The 26,604-nt window shown below is 38.5% G+C and overlaps 1 protein-coding gene across 1 annotated transcript; it reads right to left on the bottom strand.

The window, feature by feature from the left end:
• Nucleotides 1-483: 483 nt before the first annotated feature.
• CDC37L1 (cell division cycle 37 like 1, HSP90 cochaperone) lies at nt 484-26,604 on the bottom strand. Its single transcript, XM_082694349.1, has 7 exons — nt 26,292-26,604; nt 22,134-22,415; nt 19,434-19,527; nt 11,395-11,510; nt 10,907-11,029; nt 6,496-6,660; nt 484-2,129 (listed from the first exon to the last, which is right to left on the bottom strand). Exons 1-7 carry the CDS (start codon nt 26,421-26,423, stop codon nt 2,028-2,030), a joined length of 1,014 nt encoding a protein of 337 aa, XP_082550475.1. The 5' UTR covers nt 26,424-26,604; the 3' UTR covers nt 484-2,027.

Consider the following 26,604-nt stretch of genomic DNA (forward strand, 5'->3'; position numbering starts at 1 on the left):
AAGTGCAAATCACGGCATTAGTCCGGAACTCCCAGAGTCAGTGCAATTGCACGTACATACACAACACAGAACGCTTCCCTTTGAAAGTAAAAAAACATTAACGACTTCTTAAACAGCTCTTCAGTAATTCCTGTTTCAGAGAACACAACCAAAAAACCCTTCAGGAGTAATTTACTCAGTTTGTTGGTCGGTTCTTTCCTCCCCATACTTGGTCATACCTCTAACCTAGAGAAGGCAAAAGAGATTCAAAACAATTTGGCTGCTTCCAGGAAGATCCTGGGGAAAGGTGAAGTTGAGGAATGGAAAGTAATGTCTCCAGTAACATTTCTGTGAAATCGGGGATTTCATTCCTTTGTCCAATCTCTATTTGACAGGAAGGGAAAAACGAGAGCTTACTCCAGAACAGGAAAACAAAACAAAAACAAGCCTTCTATAACTGGGTCATTAGTTAAAAAAAAGTACAGGCTGATGAATGCTACCATATAAATTAGTCAAACATTTTATTATAGAGTATATATTTTTATCAAAAGCACAAAAAGTTTTATTCTGAAAACCAGGAAGATTGTGATGTTACAGAAGTATGATTCAGTAATTCCAGTCCATTCCTATGGGTATCACGTGCCGTATCACCTCAGTGAACACAAGGTGCAAATGAGGCCACGGTCACGGGTCTGATCACCGTATGGGTCCTTTAGCATTATTTGGTTTCTCATTGAGACACGAACTCCCAATCCCAGTGAGCTGTCTTCCAAATGTGTGCTGCTACTCTCAATGGGACTGAGTCAAAGACTATACTCACTACATACCAAAGCCCATGTTCCCCTAAGTCAGAAGATGAACCCTCAGTAATAAGGGTAATAGCATAATTAGCACAGTCATCTAACTCCAAATGAAACCTCAAACACCCTGGCACATCTGAAATGAATTCTATGGGAAGTAGTAAAGCTCAGAAGCATTCTATGGTAACTGATCTAATGACAGAAATGACAAATGTAGTAAAAGCCATCGTTACTGACAACGATCACCAGATTCTTAGAAGTAAGGAGTTGGCAGTTTGAGGCAGTTGGGTCTTCAAGATTTCTCCTGCCTTTTAAAAAAGTCCTTGGGCTACATCAGAATGAAACAACCACGATTTTAAAAATCAGATTATGCTCCTATTTGTTCTTACAGGCCATTAGTATTCTTTTTAAAACTTGTTCCCTGAGAGATCCCAGACTATGTCAAGTAAAGAAATTAAGAGTGAGCTCGAACTTGGTCTTACTAAAAAAAATCTGTATTAGGTTTATCACTTTTTATATTACTATAACCCTTAATATTAAAAAGTCAACAGAGTAAAATTAACTTCTAAGTAATACAGTTTTGAGAATACACAGGGGATAAAGTCAGTATCCATATAAAAATGGTATTATAGTCAAGGATTTAACTGAAGGTGTCGAAAATACAAATGTAGTATTATTTTAAAGGGAAAAGACTTCGTTTTAATTTTTACCACCCAGCTTATTTAGTAAAGTAGATTATCAACTACTGATTTATTGCTTTTACTATGATGCAACACCAGACCTGACAGCGAAATTTGCAGTAGGATACAAGTACATTTTTATCTTTAATCATTTTTGTAGAGTAGGACATGTACATATCCACATAAAAAGAGACTGTAGCAGATGCCTCCTAGAATCAACCAGTTCTTGTAAACATTGCATTTGTGCAGATTTTCATACTTTGATTCCAAAACTGAGAACAATAAGATTAAAGGCAAATTTAGTAGCCAAAAAAAAAAAAAAAAAAAAAAGAGTCCAGTTTGACTTCCTGCAACATACGGGACCACTCCTCTCTTCCCAAACAAACAAACAAACAAAAAACCTAGCAGCACATAAAAAAATTTTACAAAACGTTTCAGTACTCTTATTTCCCCTCCCATCAAAACCGAACAAAAATAAAGTGCAGCACCCATGAAAGTGTCAAGAAAATAGCCAAGTTCTTCCTTTCTTGTAACAAAATAGCACTTGGCCTCAGCAGTCTTAACCAAATCATACAGTGTCCATCATTTTGGATTCATCATCTTCTTTATATACCACTGAGTTTAAACTGCAGAGAGCTGTATTGACAGAATACTGAAGATAATCTGGATTCTGGAAAGAAAAAAACAAGAATATAAGGAAGAAACAATGGATATTAGTTTTATGCCACAGTACACAATTACATACTCAGTTTCCCACAGTCTCTGTCTCAGCAGTACGGCAAAAGTAAAGTAGCAGTAAAGAATATGGACCCCGAAGACAAACGGGTTGAAACCCAAGTACAAAGAAAACAGACTGGACCACTTGATCAAAGAGGGTGTGACAAAAACAGAAAGATATATGTAAAAAATGAAACTGGGATAAACACCTTTTCTTCCTTTTAACAAAGCTCGCAATTTAAATTATTTAATCATATAGGGGTACATCTTCCACATAATTGTATGTACAAAGCAACTGACAATTTAAAAGATAAGTATGGCTTTAAGGTGGCAATGCATTTTGAAAATTACTATCTAACCACAGTAAATATTAAAAAATGCAAAATACTTAAAAAGGGAAAAAATGCACTTACCAAATAAAAATTACAGCTACCTTCAGAGTCTATTTTGGTTTTTCAAAGGTTAAAAACAAACTCAAGTGAGAAATCAATCTTTTGAGAGGTACTTAGATCCATATTTTAAAACTTGAGAATAAAAGAACATTTTAATTTGGATTTTCTTTATTTTTTAAACTCATAAATATCTTATCTGTATTTCTAAAGCTAGGAATAAAACTATTATTTACTAAAGCACCATGACCAGGGACATAAGCCCTTAAGACCGAGGTCCTTCAATTTTATCCATTCAGTTGTTCCGAGTATCTGTTAGCTACTCAGTTTTACCACCATTATCACCTGGTTTCATTTGTTTATTGTATTTAATGAACACCAATGAGGAAAAGAGTCCAAACGGGATAGATGTTTTAAACTTTCCCATCCCAAAGGGAGGCATGGTTTTCAAAAGATTCTCTTTTAATCAAGTACAATATGTTGTAATTCCATTATTTGTAAAAGTCCAGAAGCTAATGAGAAGCCAGATTATTTCCCATCAAGTGGTGATGAAGGCAGTGGTCCCAATAACTGAGGTCCAGAATACTACAGCAATGCGGGACCTCAGCTCTTACTTTTTTTTTTTTTTTTTTAAAAAGATTCTATTTATTTATTTGAAAGAGAGAGAGATCACAAGCAGGCAGAGAGGCAGGGAGAGCAGGCTCCCTGCTGAGTAGAGAACGTGATGCAGGGTTTGATCCCAGGACCCTGAGATCATGACTTGAGCCGAAGGCAGAGACCTAACCCACTGAGCCACCCAGGCCCCCCTGGACCTCAGTTCTAACCCTACCTCTACCACCAATGTAATGCAGTCCCTACAGAGAAAACTACTCAAGATTTTTTTCTTTAAATATATATATATTTTTAATTTATTAGAGAGAGAGAGATCACAAGTAGGCAGAGCAGCAGGCGGGGGGCGGGGGGGGGGGAGCAGGCTCCCTGCTGAGCAGAGAACATGATGTAGGGCTCAATCCCAGGACACTGAGACCATGACCTGAGTCGAAGGCAGTGGCTTAACCTACTGAGCCACCCAGGCGCGCCAAGATTTTTTTTTTTAATGACAGAGACAAAGAGAGCAGGAACACAGGCTGGGGGGCGCGGAGGGAGAGGGAGAAGCAGGCTTCCGGCTGAGCAGGAAGGGACTGGATCCCAGGACTCCAGGGTCATGACCCACTTAACAAATGAGCCACCTAGGTGCCCCTCCTCATCACAATTTAATAAAATTGAAAGCTCATCTATAGGATAAGCCTAAGGTAACTGTTATAACACCTCTGTCCAAGAGGCCTTGGTTTGGTTCTCTCAAACTAAGAAAGATGGTATTTGCTTAAGATTGTTGTCAACTGAAAAAAAAAAAAAAAAAAAAAGCTTAAGTGTTATGCCAATTTAAGTTTTATAAAAAATTACTAAGCTCTCATTACATTATCCCATTCTCCAAAGAAACAGGGCTAAGACCTTTTCTGACAATGAAAGCAAAAAGCAATCAACATGCCTAACCTAGTCTACACTTAAATGCCACTAATTACCCCCATGGTTTCATCTAGTAGCATTCTCAACACATTTCTCATCCCGGCCCCTAGTTCTCTGGAGGAGCGCATGATTGTGTCTCCTGTCCCGTTCCCAGCACATGATTCAGCAGCGATCTTCGTGCCGGTGAACGAGCGGTCAAGGAGGACAGAAATCCAGGCCTGGGTATCAGCCTCGTCATTCAGGCGAACTGCTTCACCTCCCTGAGCTGCAGTTTATTCACCCATAAAAATGAATGAAAATGAATCAGAGGGCTTTTGAGAAGATGAAATGAAACAACCTATCAAAGTGTTTTATAATCAATAAAGTGATACAATAAAAATGGGATATAATTATGGTAAAGCTTTTCTCCCAAAGCCTCCCATCACCCAGTCTAGGCCTTCTGTTCATCTAGCGGAAATTTTATCCAGCCTGCTCTCCCTCAGGAGGGCTAGACCAGGATGCTCAACATCTCCAACCACATGAATTAAGTCTGAACAATCCTGAAAATACCCGCCACTTTAAAGTTTCAAAACTGTATAGCCCCAACCCCATTTCGCCAAGGGAAGCCAAGCAGCAGTCTCGGCAGCTATCTGATATGTGCAGTAAGAACTTACTTCTCTCAAACCAGAAGCAATTTGTTGATAATACAGGCTGCTTGGGATATTTTAATGGGTATCTTTTCCCTCTTCTGTTTAGAACCAGTAACATCTGTCAAAGTCTCTTTTTTCCTTTGTATTCCTTCCGTGATATCTTAATTATAGGTTTATATATTGAACTTGATACTGTCCCACAGTCATAAAATTCCCTTGGAAAGACTAGTTATATATGGGTTATTTCTCAAAGAATGGAAAAGAAAATCATTATTATACTTAAAGAGCATTAAGAGATACTCTGTAGGATAAATGGAGGGGGAATACCACTAATATATATAAATGAGGGGAAGTGTTACTAATTATGTAAAAATCAAGACCTTGATTATTTCTATCCTTGAGAATTAGGATTTTTGGCTGAGTTGAATCAATTTCTTTTCTTTTCTGAGTTATCAATTGCTTTTCTTAATTGTCGCTTTGGCCTATGACTTATGTAATGCAAATGATGAAATTATAGAGACATAAGCTGTAGATATTGAAAATCTCAATCCTACCATTTTATGAGTTTAAAACTACAGGGTTCTCCTCACATTGTCTCCTGACTGAGTCTGCCCTTTTCACTGTGTAGGCAACAGACTGAACTGGCTAAAGCTAGTCTCAGAATCTTGGTGTCTGGAAATGAGGGATGACTGGGCTCAATTAAAACACTACTAAAATCAACATGGGCAGCAACTTTCTAGTGGTAATTTAAATCTTCTGACAAAACCCCTGTCATGCTAGAAACACAGCTTTATCTAGATCTCGCAGCAGAGGCTCAAATGGTTGGTGGACATTACTAGCAAGAGCAGGTTAGCAGAAGGTGCATTAATGTATTAAAAATGTTACCTCTGGCAGGCAACACCAACATTTCATAATGTAATACTAAATAAACTCATGGAACAAATTACCTTGGTTCCCACTTGGATATATGCTCTGAAGCTAATTCATCCTAAGAAAAAATTTTTTTCCCTCCAATTTTTTGGATTCCAAAATTGGATTTTCAAAAAAAATCCAATAAAATTTTTTATTTAAGACTGAGAGCCTGTGCAAGTGTACAGTGGGTTAGGGGGTGGGACAGAGAGAGAGAGAGAGAAAAAAACTTCAGCAGACTCCACACTGATGTCCAGCTCCAACCCATGACCCCAAGATTATGACCCAAGCCAAAACCAAGAGTTGGGCACTCATCTGACTGCCTCACCCAGGCGCCCCCAACCCAGAAAATACTTAACAGTATAGTTTGCTAAGAAAGAGATGTTCCCCAGGAGCCATCTTAAAAAGTTCATGATTGAGATGATCAAGAGGTAACACCTGCCTTTGAGAGTGCTTAGGTACAACTTATCTCTTCTATATTATGTGAATGGAATCTGGTGCCAAGAGATGCCAAGAGACTTAGTGCCAAAACACGGCATGAAATGAGAGTTTTCTTCTGAGGCAAGAATATTTAGAACGATCCCATATACATCCCATGTAAGAACAAAGAGTAGTATAAAAGAACAAAAATTATGTGAACACATTTACGAACAAATAATAGGGGCGCCTGGGTGGCCCAGTTGGGTAAGCATCTGCCTTGGGCTCAGGTTGTGATCCCAGAGTCCTGGGATTGAGTCCCACATCAGGCTCCTTGATTGGTGGGGAGCCTGCTTCTCCCTCTGCCTGCTGCACCCCTGCTTGTACATGTTGCTAGTTTTCTCTCTGACAGATAAATAAATAAATCTTTACAAACAAAACAAAACAAGTATTTACTTTTCCAACTTACCTGTGGTAAGGATTCTAACAAACCTATAGATCCCACATTAGAATGGGGCACATGATTCTGAACTGTCATAGGTTGAAAACTTGGTGATCGAGAATAAAGTCGGACTCTTGACTTGAAAGCTTCAAGTTCATTTTTGAATGCTTCAAAATAACCTTCTTCCTCTGCCTGGAAAACACATAAGACAAAGACTCTGTTTTTCGAGACTTCCAGACCGCACAGTAAATCCTAACAAACGTATCACATCTGAAATGGAGGAAGTAAGGAGAAGATGAGTAGTTTACATGTCCGTAGACAGCACCAAGATCCCCGTCAGATTTGTGCATACTCCCTGTTTTAGAGGAAAATTATTGGTTTGCTCCACTTCCCTCTGCTCCAGTAAGATAAAACAAATACATAAACACATACACAAATACATATGTATACACACAAATACAACAAAAGTAGGAATTCTCTGAATTTCTCTTGATTCTTAACAGGATCCAAAACAGTTCTCATTTAACCTCTCACATTGTCAAGCAACAACCACAGGATACTCTCCATCGAATAATGATAGGGCACTATTAGCTGTTTCTATAAATCTCCAGCTCTATCCTCCCTATCTGTAAAACCATGAAAACCAAATAAAATAAACATTTGATTCCATTCTGTAAGTACCTTAGTGTTTTAGTGAAGCAAATACCTTTTCAGCATTACGGAGAGAAAAAGGTATAACGAGTGTTGTGTTGCAGCAGAGGACCTCCCTCCAGTGATGTAGAACACAATCAAGACTCTTGATGTAAAACACCTAACTGGCAGTAGCCTCCACTTAGTTTCCTCTGCAGATAAGGAATGACACAACACTTATTCTACACTAATAGGACTTCAGGCTTTAAGTTCAGGTGACGGAAGAGATTTTTGTCAAAATCGCATTCCATAGTATCACTGGGCCCATTTGTGTGGAATGCTATTTTTTCTTTAATGTAGTTTAGATTATGTAATCAATTAAAACCTGTGAGTTGGTTATTAACATCAGTATCTATACAAATCACACAGACAATATTCTGTGCTGCATTCTACCTTTTATGAATTTAGCAATAGTTTCCTTAATTATATTATAACATTCCACTTTAATCAATATATGGTACTCGTATAGACATACAGGATATTAGCCTTCAAATCCAGAAGTAATCCTTCTCAAATGGTTATGCAACAAACTATGAGAGGAGCCAAGGGGCACGGCTGCCAGCTTTACTGCAGGCTGAAGGCCTGGGGATTTACATCTAGAGAGACCTGACTAATTTTTGCTTTAAGTAACCTATTTTCTATGCTAATTTCCTAACTTATAAAATAGAAATAATAACCCTCATAAAATCATATGAGGATTTAATGACTTAATCCATGTAAACTGCCTAGAATAGTACCTGGCACAAAGTAATAAGTACCATGAAAGTTAGTCATTCCTTAATTTTAAAAAAATTGTTAAGAACACAATGCTAAGATTAAAGACTTCTCAGTTCTATTTTGACAAAGTAAATTTCAAAGCCTAGACATAGGTTGGCTATGTTCCATTATCCTATTAATATGCACTAGTTCAAACATATCCAATCATGTAAGGTGAAGAACTAAGTATGGTTTTTATTACGCCTGTGTGTCAAGTGAACATTTAAAATAGTCATTAGAAGCCTAACTAAAATACCAAGTCAATAATTTACTCATTAAAACTTACTGTTTTGGGAAAGTTTCGTATTTAGGCTGCACTTTAGAAGCATTTACAACATTTAAGGTAGAACTACTATTTATTTGACACAGAGAGACAGAGATTACAAGTAGGCAGAGAGGTAGGCGGAGAGAGAGAGGGAAGTAGGCTCGTGGCTGAGCAGAGAGCCCGATGCGAGGCTTGATCCCAGGACCCTGAGATCATGACCTAAACCGAAGGCGGAGGCTTTAACCCACTGAGCCACCCAGGTGCCCCCATTTTTTAAAATTTAAAATACATTTAACTTCATACATTTTTTCCTCTTTATAAAATAGAGTGTCACATGTAATTATACCACCCAAGAATAATCAAAGTTAAACTTTTGGTAAATTTCCTTCTAACGTCTAATTGTGTATGCCAAAATGTATTATATGCAAAAAAATGTAAAATACATATGTACTTTACAAGGCAAAACCACACTATGTACCCATAACAAATTAGGAAATGGATTATTACTAGCGTCTTACAAATCAATTCCCAAGAGCATTTCTTCTCCCTTCTCTAAGGTTACTTTCTTCTTAAAAAGTCACTCTTTTGCCTCTTTGGTTTTACTGCTTACTTATGTACCCTTCGACTATATATTATTTAGTTCTGCTTGTTTTGCAACTTCATAAAGAATATAGAATTTTTTTTAAAGATTTTATTTATTTGACAGAGAGAGAGAGAGATCACAAGCAGGCAGAGAGGCAGGCAGAGAGAGGGGGAAGCAGGCTCCCAGTGAAGCAGAGAGCCCGATGCGGGGCTTGATCCCAGGACCCACTTAACCCACTAAGCCACCCAGGTGCCCCAAGAATACAGAATATTTTTTAAAAGATACTAGATAAATCATTCTGTGACTTGTTTTTTCCCCCACACTCTGTTTTTTCATCCACAGTAATGCTAGTTAATATTTACCCATATGAATATCCCATTCATCCCACTGTCAACAGACACTTGGGTTGCTCCCAGCCTTTTTGCAACTATGAATAATTCTACTATGAACATTATGGTATGTGGTGCACGTGTATAAGAGCTTCTCGAAGGCAGCAGTTCTTTTCAAACTTGATGGTCTCAGGACTCCCTTCACACTTTTGAAAATTACTGAGGAAACTAAAGAGCTCCTGATTATGTGGGCTATTATTTGTCAATGTTTACAGTTTTAGAAATTAAAACCCAGGAATTTGAAAAATATTATCTAACAACAAACTCGTTACATGCTAACATTTGTAACATTTTTATTAAAAAAAAAACTCTATTTCTGAAACAAAAAATATTTAGTGACAAGTCTGGCTGAACAGAAAACAGCTGGGTTCACACATCTGCTTTCTGTAACAAGTAACATCTTCCTGTTATTATGAAAACAGTTTTGACTCAAGGGTTCCTGAAACCAGGTCTTGAAGACTGTTGGGTGTCCCTGGACCACATGCTGAGAAATCAATTCTCTAGTACATATACGTAGGAGAATTTCTGGGTGCAAACACTTGTTCAGCTTCACTAGGAAATTTCCCAAAGTAGTTGTACCAATTTATATCCCTATAAGCAGTGAATATGAAATCTTACTGCTCTACTTCTTGTATAACTCTTTAATTAATACTAATTTAGTGAGTGTGAAATGGTATTTAATCCAGACGTGTCTATTTTTCTTTAATATGGCCAACATCATCCTATTTATATATCACTTCTTTCGACTTTCAGCAAAGTATTTTCTCAGATCATTAAAATTTTTCTTAGGGGTATCTGAGTGGCTCAGTGGGTTAAGCATCTGCCTTCGACTCAGGTCATGATCTCAGGGTCCTGGGATCGAGCCCCGAATCCATTGGGTTCTCTGCTCAGCAGGGAGCCTGCTTCCCTCTCTCTCTGCCTGGCTCTCTGCCTACTTGTGATATCTCTCTGTCAAATAAATAAATAAATAAAAGCTTTAAAAAAAGATTTTTTTTCTTAAATATAATTTTAATGGTTGTCCTAATATTCTTTGTACCACATGTAGTTTTTAACCATTCTTCTGGTTGTTGAAATTTTAGGTTGTTTCCTATTATTTCATTATAAAAGTCATTTCTCATTAAACTGTGAGTTCTATACATGGAGGATACACTATTTGTTCCATCCAATACTGTATCCTCAGCATCTTGAAAACATTCCTTGCATTAATGGACAGTCAAGACTTATTAGCTGAATAAATGATGCAACACTCTAATTTTCCTGAACACATTCATTTAAACAAGCCTCAATTTCATGTGCATGCTACAGTACAGCCTCTTACAGAGCTCCCTTAACTCTAAATTAGCATGAAATCAGCAATATAATTTTTCCCACTATAGTATCTATGGAGAGTTCAGTCTGTGGCATTCTGGTTAGATGGCTGTCTTTGATGTGTATGGACCAAAGAGGTCTCAGCTAAGGCTTAAGCTTCCCATTTAAAAATATTAAATAGTAGGGCGCCTGGGTGGCTCAGTGGTTAAGCCGCTGCCTTCGGCTCAGGTCATGATCTCAGGGTCCTGGGATCGAGTCCCGCATCGGGCTCTCTGCTCAGCAGGGAGCCTGCTTCCTCCTCTCTCTCTCTCTCTGCCTGCCTCTCTGCCTACTTGTGATTTCTCTCTGTCAAATAAATAAATAAATAAATAAATCTTTAAAAAAAAAAAAAAATATTAAATAGTAAAAAAAAAAAAAAAAAAAAAAAAAATTTAAATAGTTACTTACTTTGGCTTTCTGGAAAAATAAACGAAAACACCCTCTTGGATCCACATTACAGTTTTTGGCCATTTCCATAATAAACTGCATTACAACAGCCTGATGTGCTATTTGTTCCATTAGAGCCCCTTTCTGAAAACAGAGAGATGAAAATTATGAGAAATACCTCTCACAATGTATTTAATATTGTGATTACTATTTGGATTTTAAAACATGATTTTCCAACAGGTTAAAAAAGAAAAGGGTTTATAGTATGTGGGAACAAGAGAAATGAGGTGGCAAAGAAAGTACACTGGAGAAAAGTTTCCATATGCTAACTAAAACAACTGAAATTATTCCCACAGGAAACTCAAGGAGATCTAAAAACAAAAAAATTATTATTACCATTTAATAACCTTTCTGCTTTCATTTAAAATAACATAAAAGACAAAACAAAAATCCAAAAGAGCAAATCAGAATTCCACTAAGGTTCCAGAAACGCAAGACTCACACAATACCTGTTCAGCTTCTAGATGAAAACACCATAAAATAAGATATTTAGCAGTCTCTTCACATACAAGATATGGATGGTCAGATAAAAATCTCTGACTATCATCCCATCGACTCAACATACCTAAAAGAAGAAAAAAATAAAAAAAAAGAATGAAACCACAATTGTCAAATACTCAAAACTGGTATTTTAAATGATTCTCTTTAAAGACAATTTGTATCACCACAGCAATTTGTTAATGATAAAAGAGCAAATAAAAGCGATAAAACTCCTTTATATATTTTTAAAGATTTTACTTATTTATTTGAGAGAAAGAGAGCACGCGCACGTGCGCACTCACACAGGAGCAGGGTGAGAGGCAGAGGTAGAAGCAGACTTCCTGCTGAGCAGGGAGCCCCATGCGGGGCTCCAGGATTATGACCTGAGCCAAAGGCAGATGCTTAACCAACTGAGCCACCCAGGGGTGGTGATAAAACTCTTTTAAAGCAATACCCAATATATTGGAAAGAGCTTCCCGAGTTCACAAATTAAGTTTTATTCCAGATAATTAGTCAGGTTAAAGTAGGGTGACAGGTTTAAAGCCAAAACCCCTCCATCTGGGAAATGCCTGATGTTCCAGGCAAACTGAGATGACTAGTCATCCTAAGCTAAACTGAGTACAGATTATTTAAAGAAACTCAGTATTATTTATCCACAGAATACAAATTTTTCTACTAGAAAGATGGTAAAGAAAGCAAAACCTCAAGAAACTGTATTTAGTAAACACTTACTAAAATAAAAAAACTGTATTATCTCTAACTTATTTAAAATGTCTAAGAAAGGGGCATCTGGGTGGCTCAGTGGGTTAAGCCACTGCCTTCGGCTCAGGTCATGATCTCAGGGTCCTGGGATCGAGCCCCATATCAGGCTCTCTGCTCAGCGGGGAGCCTGCTTCCCCCTCTCTCTCTGCCTGCCTCTCTGCTTACCTGTGATCTCTCTCTGTCAAATAAATAAATAAAATCTTTAAAAAAATAAAAGCAAATAAAATGTCTAAGGCGATATGGTCAGACACTGACAGCATGGAAAACCAATCCAGCAGGTATTATAATAGTAAATATACTTTAACCATTTCAGTCATGTTAATCATTTAGTCATATTTATAACATATAGAAAACGAAATCAGTTACATATACTTAAAAGCAGATACCATTTTGCTTCAAAATATCAAGCTAATCCAAATATTACTTAAGGTGTATCTTCATCTTTATCCAAATTAGTAAGAAATTTGGTGGAAAGTTCAATGACATCATGGAATCAGCAAAGTGTTCAGCTTTAAATTTTGTTCAGTAAGCCTTACACTTGAGCCAATTAAACTATGTTAGCTTTGGATTCTTAAGACTAATCCAGGGGCTCTAGGGTGGTTCAGTTGGTTAAGTGTCTGCCTCCAGCACAAGTCATGAGCCTGAGGTCCTGGGATCAAGCCCTGCATCAGGCTCCCTGCTTAGTGAGGAGTCTGCTTCTCCCTCTGTCTCTGCCCCTGTGCTCTCTGTCTCTCAAATAGAGAAATAAAATATTAAAAAAAAAAAAAAGACTCATCCAAAGAAGTCTGTATGTCACTGAATCATTACGGAGATTTCACAAGGTGGTCTCAACAGTTTGGCTTTCCTCTAGACACAAACTGAACTCCTATATATTAAAGTTCCCAGAACACAAGAACAAAACTGAGAACAAATGTCTTACTGAGAAATCCACATTTAGCGCAACAGATGGGAATCAACTGAAAGTGAATGATTTCCTCATTCAAAAAAACAAGGGAGTAATCATTTTAGCATTTTCACATAAAGAGTTTTACAAGTTTTATAAAGTATTTCTCCAACACTTTAGATACAGCGATTAAGGCACTTCAAATACTGAGAAACAATGATTTTGAAAGTTACTTAAAACTACTTCTCAAGGTATACTTAAAGAGTCTAATAACTTCTGGGGCTAAGATCTAAAGAAGGCATATCTTTCCTTCTTATACCTGAAGCCATAAAATAAATCCTATGAAGCAGTTTTGCATTAGCTTTTGTTATACTCCTGAAGATGCAGTATTTTCAATTCTATTCACCATCCAACAGAGAGAACACTGCTTCTCTTTACTTCTCCATCATCACTTACTGAGGCACCAAAATCCTATCCATTTTGGTTTCTTTTATAGGAAGGATAGTATGAAATGGTTAGTGACACTTACAGGGATCATGAGGAAGGGCATCATTAAATGTTACAAATTTTAAGCTATCCATCTGATACCCAAGACAAAATTAATACTTGAGGCTGACCACAGCTTTTCTTTATCTGAGAAATACCTGTCATCACTTGATTTCAAAAATGCATATCGATAATTATGAAACTGAGGTTAGATTACAGGTAGTCCACACACTCCTTTGTGAAAAGAGTGTGGAATCTTATGAACAAAACACTTAAATATAATGAATGGTTTTAGTGGAACAGAACATAGCTGAAATTACTAATGTTACTTTGAAATTTGCAAACAAACTCATAAACAAATAGAGGGTAGCACAATCTAGCATGGTGACTAAGCAAGTTAACTCTGGAAATCAACGGCTTAGGTCTGAAAACTGGCCTTTCCACTTACCATAGAGATAGGCATCACTATGCCTCCCTCTCCTCTTCTATAAAATAAGGCAAAAAATAGTATCTCACTCAGGGTTTCTGTGAGAATTAAATGAGTTAATACATATAAGGCACTTGGGTCAGTGGCTGATGCAGAGTAAACATTAGGTAGTATCAACACAAAAGGGAACAATTCATTCTTTCATTAAATAGCAAATACTTTAAGATTAATCTAGCCATTCCAACTAGCCAACCAATCTCTGAATGCTTGAAAAACCTTACTTTGACAAATTAAAATATTTCAATTATGTGCTTTCACCTATGTATTTTCCTCAACATCTAAATCCCAATCCATCCATGGACTCTCAGTACTCCACCTAATTCCTGAAATGGTCCTCTAATACACATTGTTACTGATTTCCCTTTCTTCTTTGTGTTGTAATTACGGAGTAATAGATTTGAATCTTTTAAATTATACTAATCACTTTAATGTCTGTATCTGCAAAAGGTTATAAATTTTTCTTTTAAGATTTTATTTATTTGACACAGAAAAAGAGATCACAAGTAGGCAGAGAGCCAGGCAGAGGGAGAGGGAGAAACAGACTCCCCGATGAGCAGAGAGCCCGAAGAAGGGCTTGATCCCAGGACCCTGAGATCATGACCTGGGCCAAAGGCAGAGGCTTATTAACCCACTGAGCCACCCAGGCGCCCCAGGTTGTAAATGTCTTAATGAAAGATAAATGACCTCATTTTCTGTATTTCCTAAGGTCTAGGGCTCCTATATTTTCAATTACTACCACCAGCCAACTATTTCTACACAGACTTGCACAAAAATTCATCTATTTGAAACTAAGCCCATTTTTCTCTCCCTGCCATCTATGGTGCTTCCTAGGCTCCATGTCACCCACTCAAAAATTCTAGAAATTCCTCTAAACATTTCCATGCCTCCCACATCAAACTGATCACCAAGTCCCGTGGTTATACTATCATATACTGTTAATAAAGTAAATCACGTTAGTAAATTTTCCAATGTTAAGCCATCCTTGAATTCTTAGGATAAACCCCTTTAAAATATTTTCTTCCTATTATAAAAATGATGTATATTCATTGTGGAGAATTTGAAAAAATTCAGAAAAATCATCTGCAATCATATAAGAGAAAATTAATGTTAACACTCAAATTGTACTTATTTCTGGGCTTATTTTTTAATGACTTAAAAACAAGAATCCTATCATACATATGAATTTTCTATTCATGTCACTCCACATTGTACTCAGGAGTACTTACTTTATAGTAAATGTTTTTCAAAAACAGTACATTAATGTGTTTTTGAAAAGCAGTATGTATGTGCTTACACTGAGGAGACAAAATATCCACCTTCCATACAAATGAGAAAGATCCATCATAATATTTATGTAAACATTTACAGCTTTTTTTTTTTTTTAAAGATTTTATTTACTTATTTGTCAGAGAGAGAGAGAGAGAGCACAAGCTGGCAGAATGGCAGGCAGAGGCAGAGAGAGAAGCAGACTCCCTGTTGGACAAGGAGCCCATTGGGGGACTGATCCCAGGACTCTGGGATCATGACCCGAGTCGAAGGCAACAGCCTAACCGACTGAGCCAGGCATCCCACATTTACAGCTTTTGATAAAATTTCCAGTGACAGCACTCTACAGACTCAAAAATGTAAAATCATAGCTAACTTTGGCTGGAAGTGAGCAGATGATGTACCATGAAAAACTATGCTAGATCATGAAAAACCTACTCACATGATCACAAAGTAAGTGATGTCAAAGATGTATATGACATTGAATAAAACTTAAGAAATTTTTTAAAAATTTTAAAACTTAAAGAAATTTAAAAGAAAACAGACTTTGTTGCTAAATTGGTATATTACGTTTATAAAACATGAATTAAATAAAGTAATAAATACAAATATAAGGGGAAAAATCAAGACATCACTGCTTCAAAATACTCCATGGTATGGTCATACCATTTATCCTCAAGTGGTAAAGTCCACCTAATTGTAAGAGCATAAGTAACATAAGACAGTCAACAAATACCATAATGGAAATGTTAAGTACACTTGAAACCACAGAGAAGTACCGGCATTGAGTCCCTGGAGCCCTTTACAGCCCCCCATGTAACAGGCCCTTGTCTTCCAAGAGTCTGGAACGCAATCTAAGTTTGGAAAGCCTCCAGATGGAAGTTTTAATTACAGTTGCTATTCCAAATGTGTTTAATTCGGAGTATATTATTGTAGTCATAATTCTGACAAATGCTTTTTCCCCTTTACCATGAGCAGCATATAATACCAGAAACATTTGCTTCCGCCCATCAAGAACAGCACTGAACTTCCACTATCTCACCTAAGGTCTATCACTTCTGTGCCACAATTTAGTCCACAAAGACTTTTATCATCTCATTATCCCATGTGATTACTAGCCCATTTCATACTGATGAACTTGGTGAGCAGGAAGTAGCAGGAATCCAGGTTTCCTGGTAAGATACACTCATGCCAGAAAGTGGGGGAAAATATACACATGAAAATTTGGGAGCCTACTACTGTAGTGAAATTTCTGGGGATGCAAGAAGCTGTGGCAAGTAGGATTATCTCCTCCAAAGTAAAAAACCAGTGTACATTTCCATTAAGAAATAGGCACGACGTGAATCTCGGAGTAGCTATCAGGTCTGGTTGGCTTTGAAGACAGTAGGCTCTGGTTAGTATTACCAGATGAGACTCTGGAAGGCCCCAACACGCAATGGCAAAACCACTGTTTCTTAGTCACCTGTGGATGTCAAGTCAGCCTTTTCCTCAGCCATCTGCCTGCTTGCAAAATATAAGTTCAGGGGTAATGGTACCAGACTTGAGATTATGCAGAGATTCAATGGCATGGGATCTCCCCATTAAGAGATTCCAGTGTAGCCTTTGAATACCTAATGTGCCAGTAGCAGAAACCAGTGCTGAAAACTAAATATGGCACTAAGTGCTGGATGGACCAGTCAGCCATCAAGTAACAGACTGATTATCTTGGTCCCATGTCACCCCATAGAAAGCAGTGGTTCCTCACCTGAACAAACCCATTCTAGGTCTGGTATTGCCCTCCCTGCTTACCATGCTTCTACAAGTAATATACCTGTGGTCTTGCCATGCTTCTACAAGTAATATACCTGTGGTCTTGCCATGCTTCTACAAGTAATATACCTGTGGTCTTGCCATGCTTCTACAAGTAATATACCTGTGGTCTTGCCATGCTTCTACAAGTAATATACCTGTGGTTTTGCCATGCTTCTACAAGGAATATACCTATGGTCTTGCCATGCTTCTATAAGGAATATATCTGTGGTCTTACTAAATGAATTATTCAGTACCATACCACATTTAGTTCTTGACCCAGAAATTCATTTTACAGCAAAAGACATGAAGACAACAGGCTCACGAAATTCAATGGTCTTATAAACATCATTACCCAGAAGCAGGTTTTATGGAATGGTTAAATGTTTTATTGAAGACTTAAATACAGTTACACTGCCAGGTGGGTTACAACACCTTGTTGAGATTGGGTTATTTTCCCCACACAAAATTGTTTCTTATTAAGACATTCAGTTTACAGCAAAAATGAGGGAACTGTTTTGCACCTGCTAGGTTTCCCATGGCTCCAAAGCAACAAGCTTACAGAATGCCGGCTGATGATGACAACCTACATGATGCTATTCCCTAGAGGCAGTGGAACACATAGGTGTAGGAAGCAAGGGCTACAGGTGGGAGGGGCAGATCACATGATCACAACTAAGACTCTTTAAAGATTTTTTAAAAGTAAACTTTTTTTGGAATGCCTGGGTGGCTCAGTTGGTTGGGCTGCTGCCTTCAGCTCAGGTCATGATCCCAGGGTCCTGGGATCAAATCCCACGTCACGCGCCTTGCTTGGTGTGGAGCCTGCTTCTCTCTCTGCCTCTGCCTGCCACTCTGCTTGCTTGTGTGCGCACGCACTCTCTCTCTGACAAATAAATAAATAAAATCTTTTAAAAATAAAAAAGTAAATTTTGTTCATTTCTTCAGGTTCTATCCTTGAATTAACCTGAATACACAGCCTGCTTCTTTTAAAACAAGAAATATGAGAAAAATAAATCCTTTATGGATAAACTACATAAAAAGGAGGAAAAATCTGAAGTACTATCCACTGTCTTACTAAAACTGAAGGATGAATGAAATTCTAAATACTTGGGGGGGGGACACCATTGGAAGTGTATTTCAAAATGCCACTTAATAAGCTTACTAACATATTACAAATAAAAGCTATGTTTATGAAATTAACATATCACTTGGGCTAAAAAAAAATTACACCTTGAGCCTTAACCCCTAACATTTTCCAGTGGCATTTTGACCCCAGCAGCACCACACTGCTTACTCATCACAACATGTTGTTTCCTGACTCTGCCTTTGCACACGATGCTGCTGTTCCCTTATCTACAGGTAGAACTCCTACGTGTTCTTCATAATCTAGCTAAGATGTTCTCTCTCTCTCTTTTTTAAAAATTTTATTTATTTTTGACAGAGACCACAAACAGGCAGAGAGAGGGGGGAAGCAGGTTCCCCACTGAGCAGTGCACCTGATGCAGGGCTCGATCCAGGACCCAGGGATCATGACCTGAACCAAAGGCAGAGGCTTTAACCCACTGAGCCATCCAGGCGCCCCAGATGTTCTCTCTTATGGAAAGTCTTCACCACATCAACCCTTAGCCCACCATCTTTCCCCCATAGAGAAAACTACTTCTCAATACTTTGTATATGTCTGTCTGTGACTATGTTTATCTGAGTTGCAGTTGAAGGATCTGCAGGAATTATATAGGAACATATCCAAACCCTGAAAATAATGAATGCTAATCTTATAACCATAAAATAATCAGATACCATGGAAGCAAAGAGGGAAAATGACAAAAGCAAAGACTAGTTGGAGATGGAAAAAGGCTATGGAGTAAACAAAGACTGTGTCTTAAGATGGCGGCATTATATAACAATAGACTGAATTTTGCTTCTCTTCTCAATTAAGTTTACTGTCAATCTATTTATGACCAAAACCAGTCTGCAGCAAGAGCTGTACGACTGTGCCAAAAGTACCACAAAACTGGAGTTTTGCCACTTATCTTCTTTTTGACCCCCCATTTTATAAATACACTTTTTGTACACATATTTATGATGTCAAACACTTTATTTTTTTTTTAAGATTTGTTTATTTGACAGAGCACAAGCAAGCAGGAAGGCAGAGGGAGAGGGGGAGAGAATCTCAAGCAGATTCCCTGCTGAGCATGGAGCCCTACCCATGACTCAATCTTACGACCCCAACATCATGACATGAGCTGAAATCAATAGTCGACTCTTACTAAATGAGCCACCCAGGCGCTCTGATATCAAACACTTTATAAAAGAAGGGAACTAAGCAATGGACTTACCAAAATGTCTGATTTTTTGTTCATATTTCTGCATAAATGATTTTGATTTATCTTCATCTTCTATTTCTTTTCTTTTATCTTGATTAATAAAACTCTAAGAAAAAAATTCTTGCAGTTAAAATCAGATTTTATATTCACCAAATATTCTTTCTCAGATACTGAATGCCTAGCAATGCTTCCTACAGACACTATAAAAAGGTGGTATAGTATTATACTGATATTATATTATCAAATTCATCTGTTAAACTCTTTTAAAAAAATAAAACTTTCTTGTATTAGTTTCACTATTTTTTAAAATGGTACATGTGAAAATTATAGGATTATTTTAGAAATCATACCAAAAAAATCCAAGTGCCAATTAACCTTTTGGTTAAATGGAATTTCCCTACCAAAGTATAAAGATCCTTTACATGCATAATACATATTTTACATTATTCATTTCCTTTAAATATTTTCAACTCTAGCCTAATCTCTGGAGTTCTCTCTGGAAATAAACTTAGACATTCGAAAGTGTGTAAAATGTATTTATTATAACTTCTTCACTAAGACATAAAACTAAAATGGACCTTTATCATAAACTTTTCTTAGGAGAGGTCAGTTTGATTCTGAAATCAAGTACAGATTTCTCTTAAGTAGATGCTTATTTTCAGCTAAGAAGCCATAAAGCAAACCAAGATGAAGTTTTTATGTAGCCAGAAAAACTGGCAGGACAGTTTCTCAGAACATTCTGTGATTGCATTTAAACCTTGTGATCATCACTGCCAAAAACAAAAATCACAAACTAGCTCTCTGCCAGTTTATAACTCAAAAGCACACAAGTTTATATATTTCAAAATAGAAACATCTCCTTTATATATCCTGCTATCTAGACCAGCACTGTCCAATAGAAACATAATCCAAGTCACAAATATAAAGTTTTGTATTAGCCACATTAAAAAGAAAAAAGAAACAGATGAAATCGGTAACACATTTATTTAACCCAACACATCCAACATATGATCATTTCAACATGTAAGACAAAAAAATTATTAATGAAATATTTTACTTTTTTTGGTACTAAGTTATCAGAATCTGGTGTGTATTTTACACTTACAGCACATCTCAATTCGGACTAGCCACATTTCAAGCGCTCAATAGTACATGTGACTAGTGGCTATCGAGTTGGACAGCGCAGATCTAGACCAGTCCTCTCAAGTCTCAAGCTCCCAGACAAAATCAATGTACGATTTTGAGCAAATGACTGGAACATAAAGATAATCCTAATTAATTTGTGGTATAAATGTAGGCTAGGTTAGAACCTAAGTTAAAAAAAATAAAACACATAAAAATAATTAAAAGCAGACAAATGAAAATATTTCCTTTGTGACCACTGTGTTAAGAGACAATAACTTCATAAAACAAAGAAACACTACTTTGACCATTCCCTCTGGAAGAAAAAAAAAGTTATTTTAAGTAGTTATGGTCTAAAAACGCAAACCAGAAATAAGTGCTAAGAAGACACGCCCCCTTGGAACAATATACATAGATAGTGAATCATTCAGATAAAGAATGATCTTGGTGTGTGTGCGTGCACAGCGCAGAAATAATACAAACTGGCACAGGCACATTAAAAAGTCTAGAAAAATACAACTGTTAACAGTGGTTATCTCTGGGAATGAAACTGGAAGTGAAGGAAGACTTTCAATTCTATTTTACATACTTGTTTTTTTTACAGTAAGCAAGCTGTACTCATAATTTTTCTCAATTTAATAAAGCACTGATGGTGCTACTGCTGTTGTACATTTAACCTATGTGTATTCCTTGTTGCTGTAGCCGAACGAGGGCTGGTCCAGGGAAAGGAAATTAAAAGCCCCTTAAGAGGATGGGTTGAGAGCAGACGCTAGGACAGAAACAAATAATGTTATGGACCGAGAAGTCTAGAGAGTAATGATGGTTAAAGATAAAGTGAATGTGGACTTAGACGAAGGAGCAATCTCTCCCTGCAGCTTCGAGAATTTAGTACAGATAGAAAGAAGTGCTACTTCACACATTAGTCAAAACGAATTTCACTGCCCAGTTCTTCTTCAGATGCAGCACAAAGAATAAAGCCGACATAATCCAGTGAGAAACTGGAAACTACTCTCAGTAATTACTAAGTTGGCAAAAGTGCTGTAATGTTGGTGATGCCCAATCTGGACTATCACCTGAGGTTTACTAAATACATACTGGTTAGCAAGGGTGTAAGACTCTAATAAGCCCAGTACCTACACATCAGTGTCACAGAACGGACAGCAAGCTGGCAGCAACATCAGAAAGCTCGTTTAACATCTAGGCTTTACCACGTGTCTGGCCCTATCCGGTGGGCTTTTAAGGAGTTAGCTCAGTCTTTATACTCACCCTATGTTGTTGAAGAAAGTGAGGCTTAGAGATGTTAAGTGACTTGCCCAGGGTGACCAAGCCAGCAGCATGTGACAAAGCTGAGTGTGAGTCCAGAGTCCACCCTTACATTCAGCGCGCTATGCTACGGCCACAGATTTATAGTAACGACTACCCACACTGGCACTACCGGGGAGACAGGTTTCTGTAACAAACACTTTCCAAAAACTGTCAAACTGAATACTGTTCACAGGTTCTGTTGCTTTGTTACCAAATATGCACAACTGGTTTGTACAAACACTTCCGTTTTCTCTTCTTTCATTATAATCCCATAAAAAGTCGTACCTTGTTAAAAACGTCCTTGCTAATGGCATCCATGTTCCACAGACACATCCTCTCTCTCTGCACCAGGGCCTCCTCTTTCTGCCGCCATTCTTCTTCACGTTGCCTTAGCTCTGACACTGCTGTTTGTGCTTTGGCATGTTCCTGATCCAGGGACTCGGAGTTATGCAGGGCTAAGCTACCAAGTTTTTGCTGAGCTTCGGCGAGATTCCACTTGCATGCCACAGAGCTCTTCACAAACTCTTTCTGCTTTTGACAAGCCAGTTCAATTCCATGGCTATACATCTGGGTAAAAAACAATATTGGGAGAAATGAAGGCGGCAATGGTATGTTTATGCAGCACAACTCAGTTTTCTTTTAGTCAAGGACCGCTGTACGGTATTTGTGGCACACACGGATTCTGCCTTCTGTGTATGCAGTTATACTTTTATATTATAGGTCTTCTTTCATCAACTAGATGCTAAAAGCTTCTCTGTTAATCTACGCCTCTCTCCTGACAACTAACAGCAGCAAAAAGCCTGATAATTAGCCCAATGTTCTGCCTATAGCTGGTGCTCAAGGAATATTTGATTTATAGCTTCTTAGCCCTGAAACAGCAGAATAATGAGAACAAAAGCTTCAATCTAGCCCATCACCTTAAAACTGAACATGCTGAAAACCAGATCTTTAGAGTTTTGTTCTGGAAGTTCCTCACTGCAAAGAACCTTTTATTTGGAAGTAATTACTTCTTGGTTTCTATTTTCTTTATTATCCCAATCCCTGGTGATCTGAGAAGTTCTTATATGTGGAGTTTCTGTTCACAACTGACTCTGTCAGACAGACATTCTTTAACTTAATCCTAATCAAAATAGGCAAAATTATTAAAAAAACAAAACAAAATAAAACAAAACCAAAAACTGGACCATCCTCATGACTGACTCTGTTCCATTCAGAAGCAACAGTAATTAGTTTTAATATTTACTGAACCACTACACTGACAGCACTGTGATGGGTCTTTAACTTCTTATATTCTTCAACTCCATAAAAAGCTGAAGGCACATTCTTTATGACTTCTCAGCCAAAATGTATCAATTTCAAACTAAGTTTTCGGAACAATTTTACTTTGATTTGTTCCCTAATCTGCGTCACTACTCAAGCCTTTACAATTTCATACCTCAGCTATGGAAATACAGTCTTTCTCATCTGAAGCCATTCTCCACTCCACTAGATTTTGAGTAATTTCTCCAAAAAACAAATCTGATAATTCTACACACTCTTAGTGTCCTGGGATAAAGCACAAATTCTGTGGCACGGCATGGTCCATGATCTCGTTTCCATTCTCTCTCTCGAGTCAGTTCTAGTTACTCTTCAATGTGACAACCCCTCGTCCCCTAACTCCAATCTCCATTCCAGACTCTGGCATCACTTCCATGAAGTTTCCTCCAAGTCCTTCCCTTCGACCCAAGGTTTACATACTCCTTAATGGTGTATTCACAGAATGCTGTGCTTATTTGTTTACTCAACCAGCAGCTTCTCGAGGGGCTAGGATTCCATAAATCTTAGATGCATAAATGATTCTCCACTTCTTGGAACAGACAAGTGGTGGCAAAGAATTCTGAGGCAAGTAGCATGCAAGGCCTCAACTTTTCAGAGGAGTCCTAGATTTATGTTGTGGCAGACATGGATATTGTTGCTATTCAGGTGACTTACTCGTTTAGCAGGTCTGGAGCCCAGATACCACAAGGCCCTAACCAACCAAGTAAAATATTTATTTTTATTTTTTGCTCTCTTAGTTAGGATCAAGAATAACTGTAGCCCAACTATGCTAAGAAGAGGCCAGGAAAAGGAGAATAATGAAGCTATAAAATCTGTTTTGTAAGACAAAGATACACTAAGAAAGCAATCTGGACAAATAAAAATACCTTGCATTTTCAAATTATGTGGGAACAAATATTTATGTCTCAAATCAAACAAAGAAATCCTATTTCTAAATTCTAAAAATAATTCATGTTTAAATTCTTCTCCACAGACTACACAGACAACATCTGACCATTTGAGCAAGCTATCCAACATACACTGAGATGATTAGGGGGAAAAAAAAAATCACATTTTACCTGTGAACACACCAAGGTTTTAGAAGAACATTATACATAATAATATTTTAATGAACGTGAATTCAAAAAGACACTGCTGGCATTAGGTTTATTAATATAACTTTACATTAAAAATGCTCATACAGGATCTCTAAATTCTGAATTGCTTTTACTTTAACTGGGTATCAGAACTATGCATCACATATGACACTAAGAGATCTAGATTTCCCATGTCTGGTAAAATTAAACCAGAGCTGTTTTTGACAAAATTATAAAGTATTTATAATTTTAATTAAACATTTTATTTTTTCCAAACATTGCAATCCAGAAACTTAAGTCCTAAAGTCAGCAAGACAAGTAAGTGGGTTATAAACACATGAACTAATTTAAGATTAGTAATCACTTTGCAAATCTTAACACCAAAGGTAGTGTCTGGTATATGGTTTAGTTTCAATTCTGCCACTAACTAGCAACAAGATCTCAGAGAAATCATTTTTAATGAAGATAAGCCTGTTTACTCATAAAATCACTTTCAGCTATATAAGCTTACAATTCCAAGTGCAGCAGTAAAAAGTACTTATTTTTTTTTAGTTGTTCGTTTGTTTGTTTTTTTTAAGTAATCTTCACACCCAACATGGGGCTCGAACCCACGACCCCCAGATCAAAAATCACATGCTCCTCTGACTTAGCCAGCCAGGTTTTATTCAGCTTAGATATTTTCTAAGTTCAGAGTTTCTCTCAGGTTACTTTTGTGATTCAACCACAACACACTGAAATTCCGGAGACCTCTTATTCTCTCCGTATGCCTTCAAAATTGACAAGAGCAGCTGCTGTTCATTTTTTCCCCTCTGTAACACATTCATTATATGCTCATACAACACATTTTGTATATAAAGATGACACTTGCAATCCATAATTAGGGGGTGACTACTGACCTATCGACTCTCAGTCTGGCCTCCTAAAAAATGTCTTGCACTTTCCCAGAGACTGGCTGGCCGAGGTACAGTCTATGGTTATGAAACAGCATTTTTTTCCGTGAAGCCAACTAGCCCGGTGAACTGGGCATAGGACCGATGGCCTTACACTTATTGGCAAACGATTTGAATAACCCATATTCACTAACAGCTAGCAAGATGAGCCTAGAGAAGAACTGTTAATTCAGTTAAGCTTTTAGGGACCCCGTTCTGCAAGGAGCCTAGAAGGCAGAGAGAAACCCCTAACATGTCACTGAACATGTTAGTGCTCAGTCTGTTTTCCTGAAATATACCTCCAAACACACTCAAATTAGGAGAAACACCAGGACAAGGTGATGAGAGTATGTAAGCACTTCCTAAGACAGGACCCAGAAAAATCCTAAATGGCGTGTCGTTTGAGTAAGTTTCAGAGGGAAAGAAGGCTGGACTGAAAACCACAAGGAGCACCAGGAATCGGAGGAGAAAGTCTGAAGGAAAAGGCAAACGTGTGTCTGTATGTTGTCAATGGGAAACGATGTGAAGCAAAACTTAAAATATACCTGGACGGGGGAAATGGTCACGTTAAAGAGACAGATTTACACCAGCACCAAAAGGGAGGCTTACCGAATTGATTCAGGGGCCAGGAGTCAGTGAAACTGGGTCCTAAATCTGCCTCAAGTCAGGAGCTCAGTGAATGACTGAAATGCACCCCCCGGTTCACCGCAACTGTTACCCGTGCCCAAGTCTCCACGCCTCCAGCAGAATAACGCGCTCGGAGACAGACACGCACAAGGGGACAAAGGGTCAACGTTATAGCGCCAGCCGCCCCGAATCTGGGGGCTGTCAGGAGTGGGGTGAAGGCGGGGGAGGGGGAGGACCGTCTTCCAAGGATGGGAAGGCACTAGCCAAGGTGAAAAGGTGTGCGCGGAGGTGGAGGCTGGGAAGACCTCTGTGGCCAGACCCGCTCAGAAGCCCTCGGAAGATGCTACAATAGCCGTGGAACGGCATCAAGCTCGGGACACGCGGGAGTGAGATGGGAGCGCAGAGCCGGGCACAGGCAGGGTCGCAGAGACGGGGACTCCGGGGGCCTGGCGACACCTCCCCATCCCCCTCGCCCAACGCGGGACCCCTCTCACCTGCGCGCCGCCGCCCGGCAGCTGCGGGCAGCGGGGAGAACTGGGGGACACGTCCAAGTCACTCTCTTCCTCAGCCTCACCCTCGGCCCGAGGGAGGCTCCAAGGTCCCGGCGGCGGCCACGGCTGCTCCATGTCCGGCGGCCCCCAGCCCTAGAACCGCCACTGCCAACGGACTTGGCGTGAGTGGAAGCTGCTGCGCGGAGCCAGCCGCCCCAGCCGGCCGGGGCCGTTACCCAGAATCCCTCTGCCGGCCGCGACGCCGACGCACACCCCGCGCTCGCCTGGGCCGCGGACAGCGGAAGAAGACGGACTC

This window comes from Mustela nivalis, assembly GCF_964662115.1.
Source record: "Mustela nivalis genome assembly, chromosome: 13".
Taxonomy (NCBI): Eukaryota; Metazoa; Chordata; class Mammalia; order Carnivora; family Mustelidae; genus Mustela; species Mustela nivalis.

Excerpts from the sequence above, each read along its gene's own strand:
- CDC37L1 (XM_082694349.1), bottom strand. The coding sequence starts at position 26,423 with ATGGAGCAGCCGTGGCCGCCGCCGGGACCTTGGAGCCTCCCTCGGGCC. Across the intron at positions 22,416-26,291 it reads TGCCGGGCGGCGGCGCGCAG|ATGTATAGCCATGGAATTGA; the intron begins GTGAGAGGGGTC and ends TTTTTTACCCAG. Across the intron at positions 11,030-11,394 it reads TTCATCTAGAAGCTGAACAG|AAAGGGGCTCTAATGGAACA; the intron begins GTATTGTGTGAG and ends CTCTGTTTTCAG.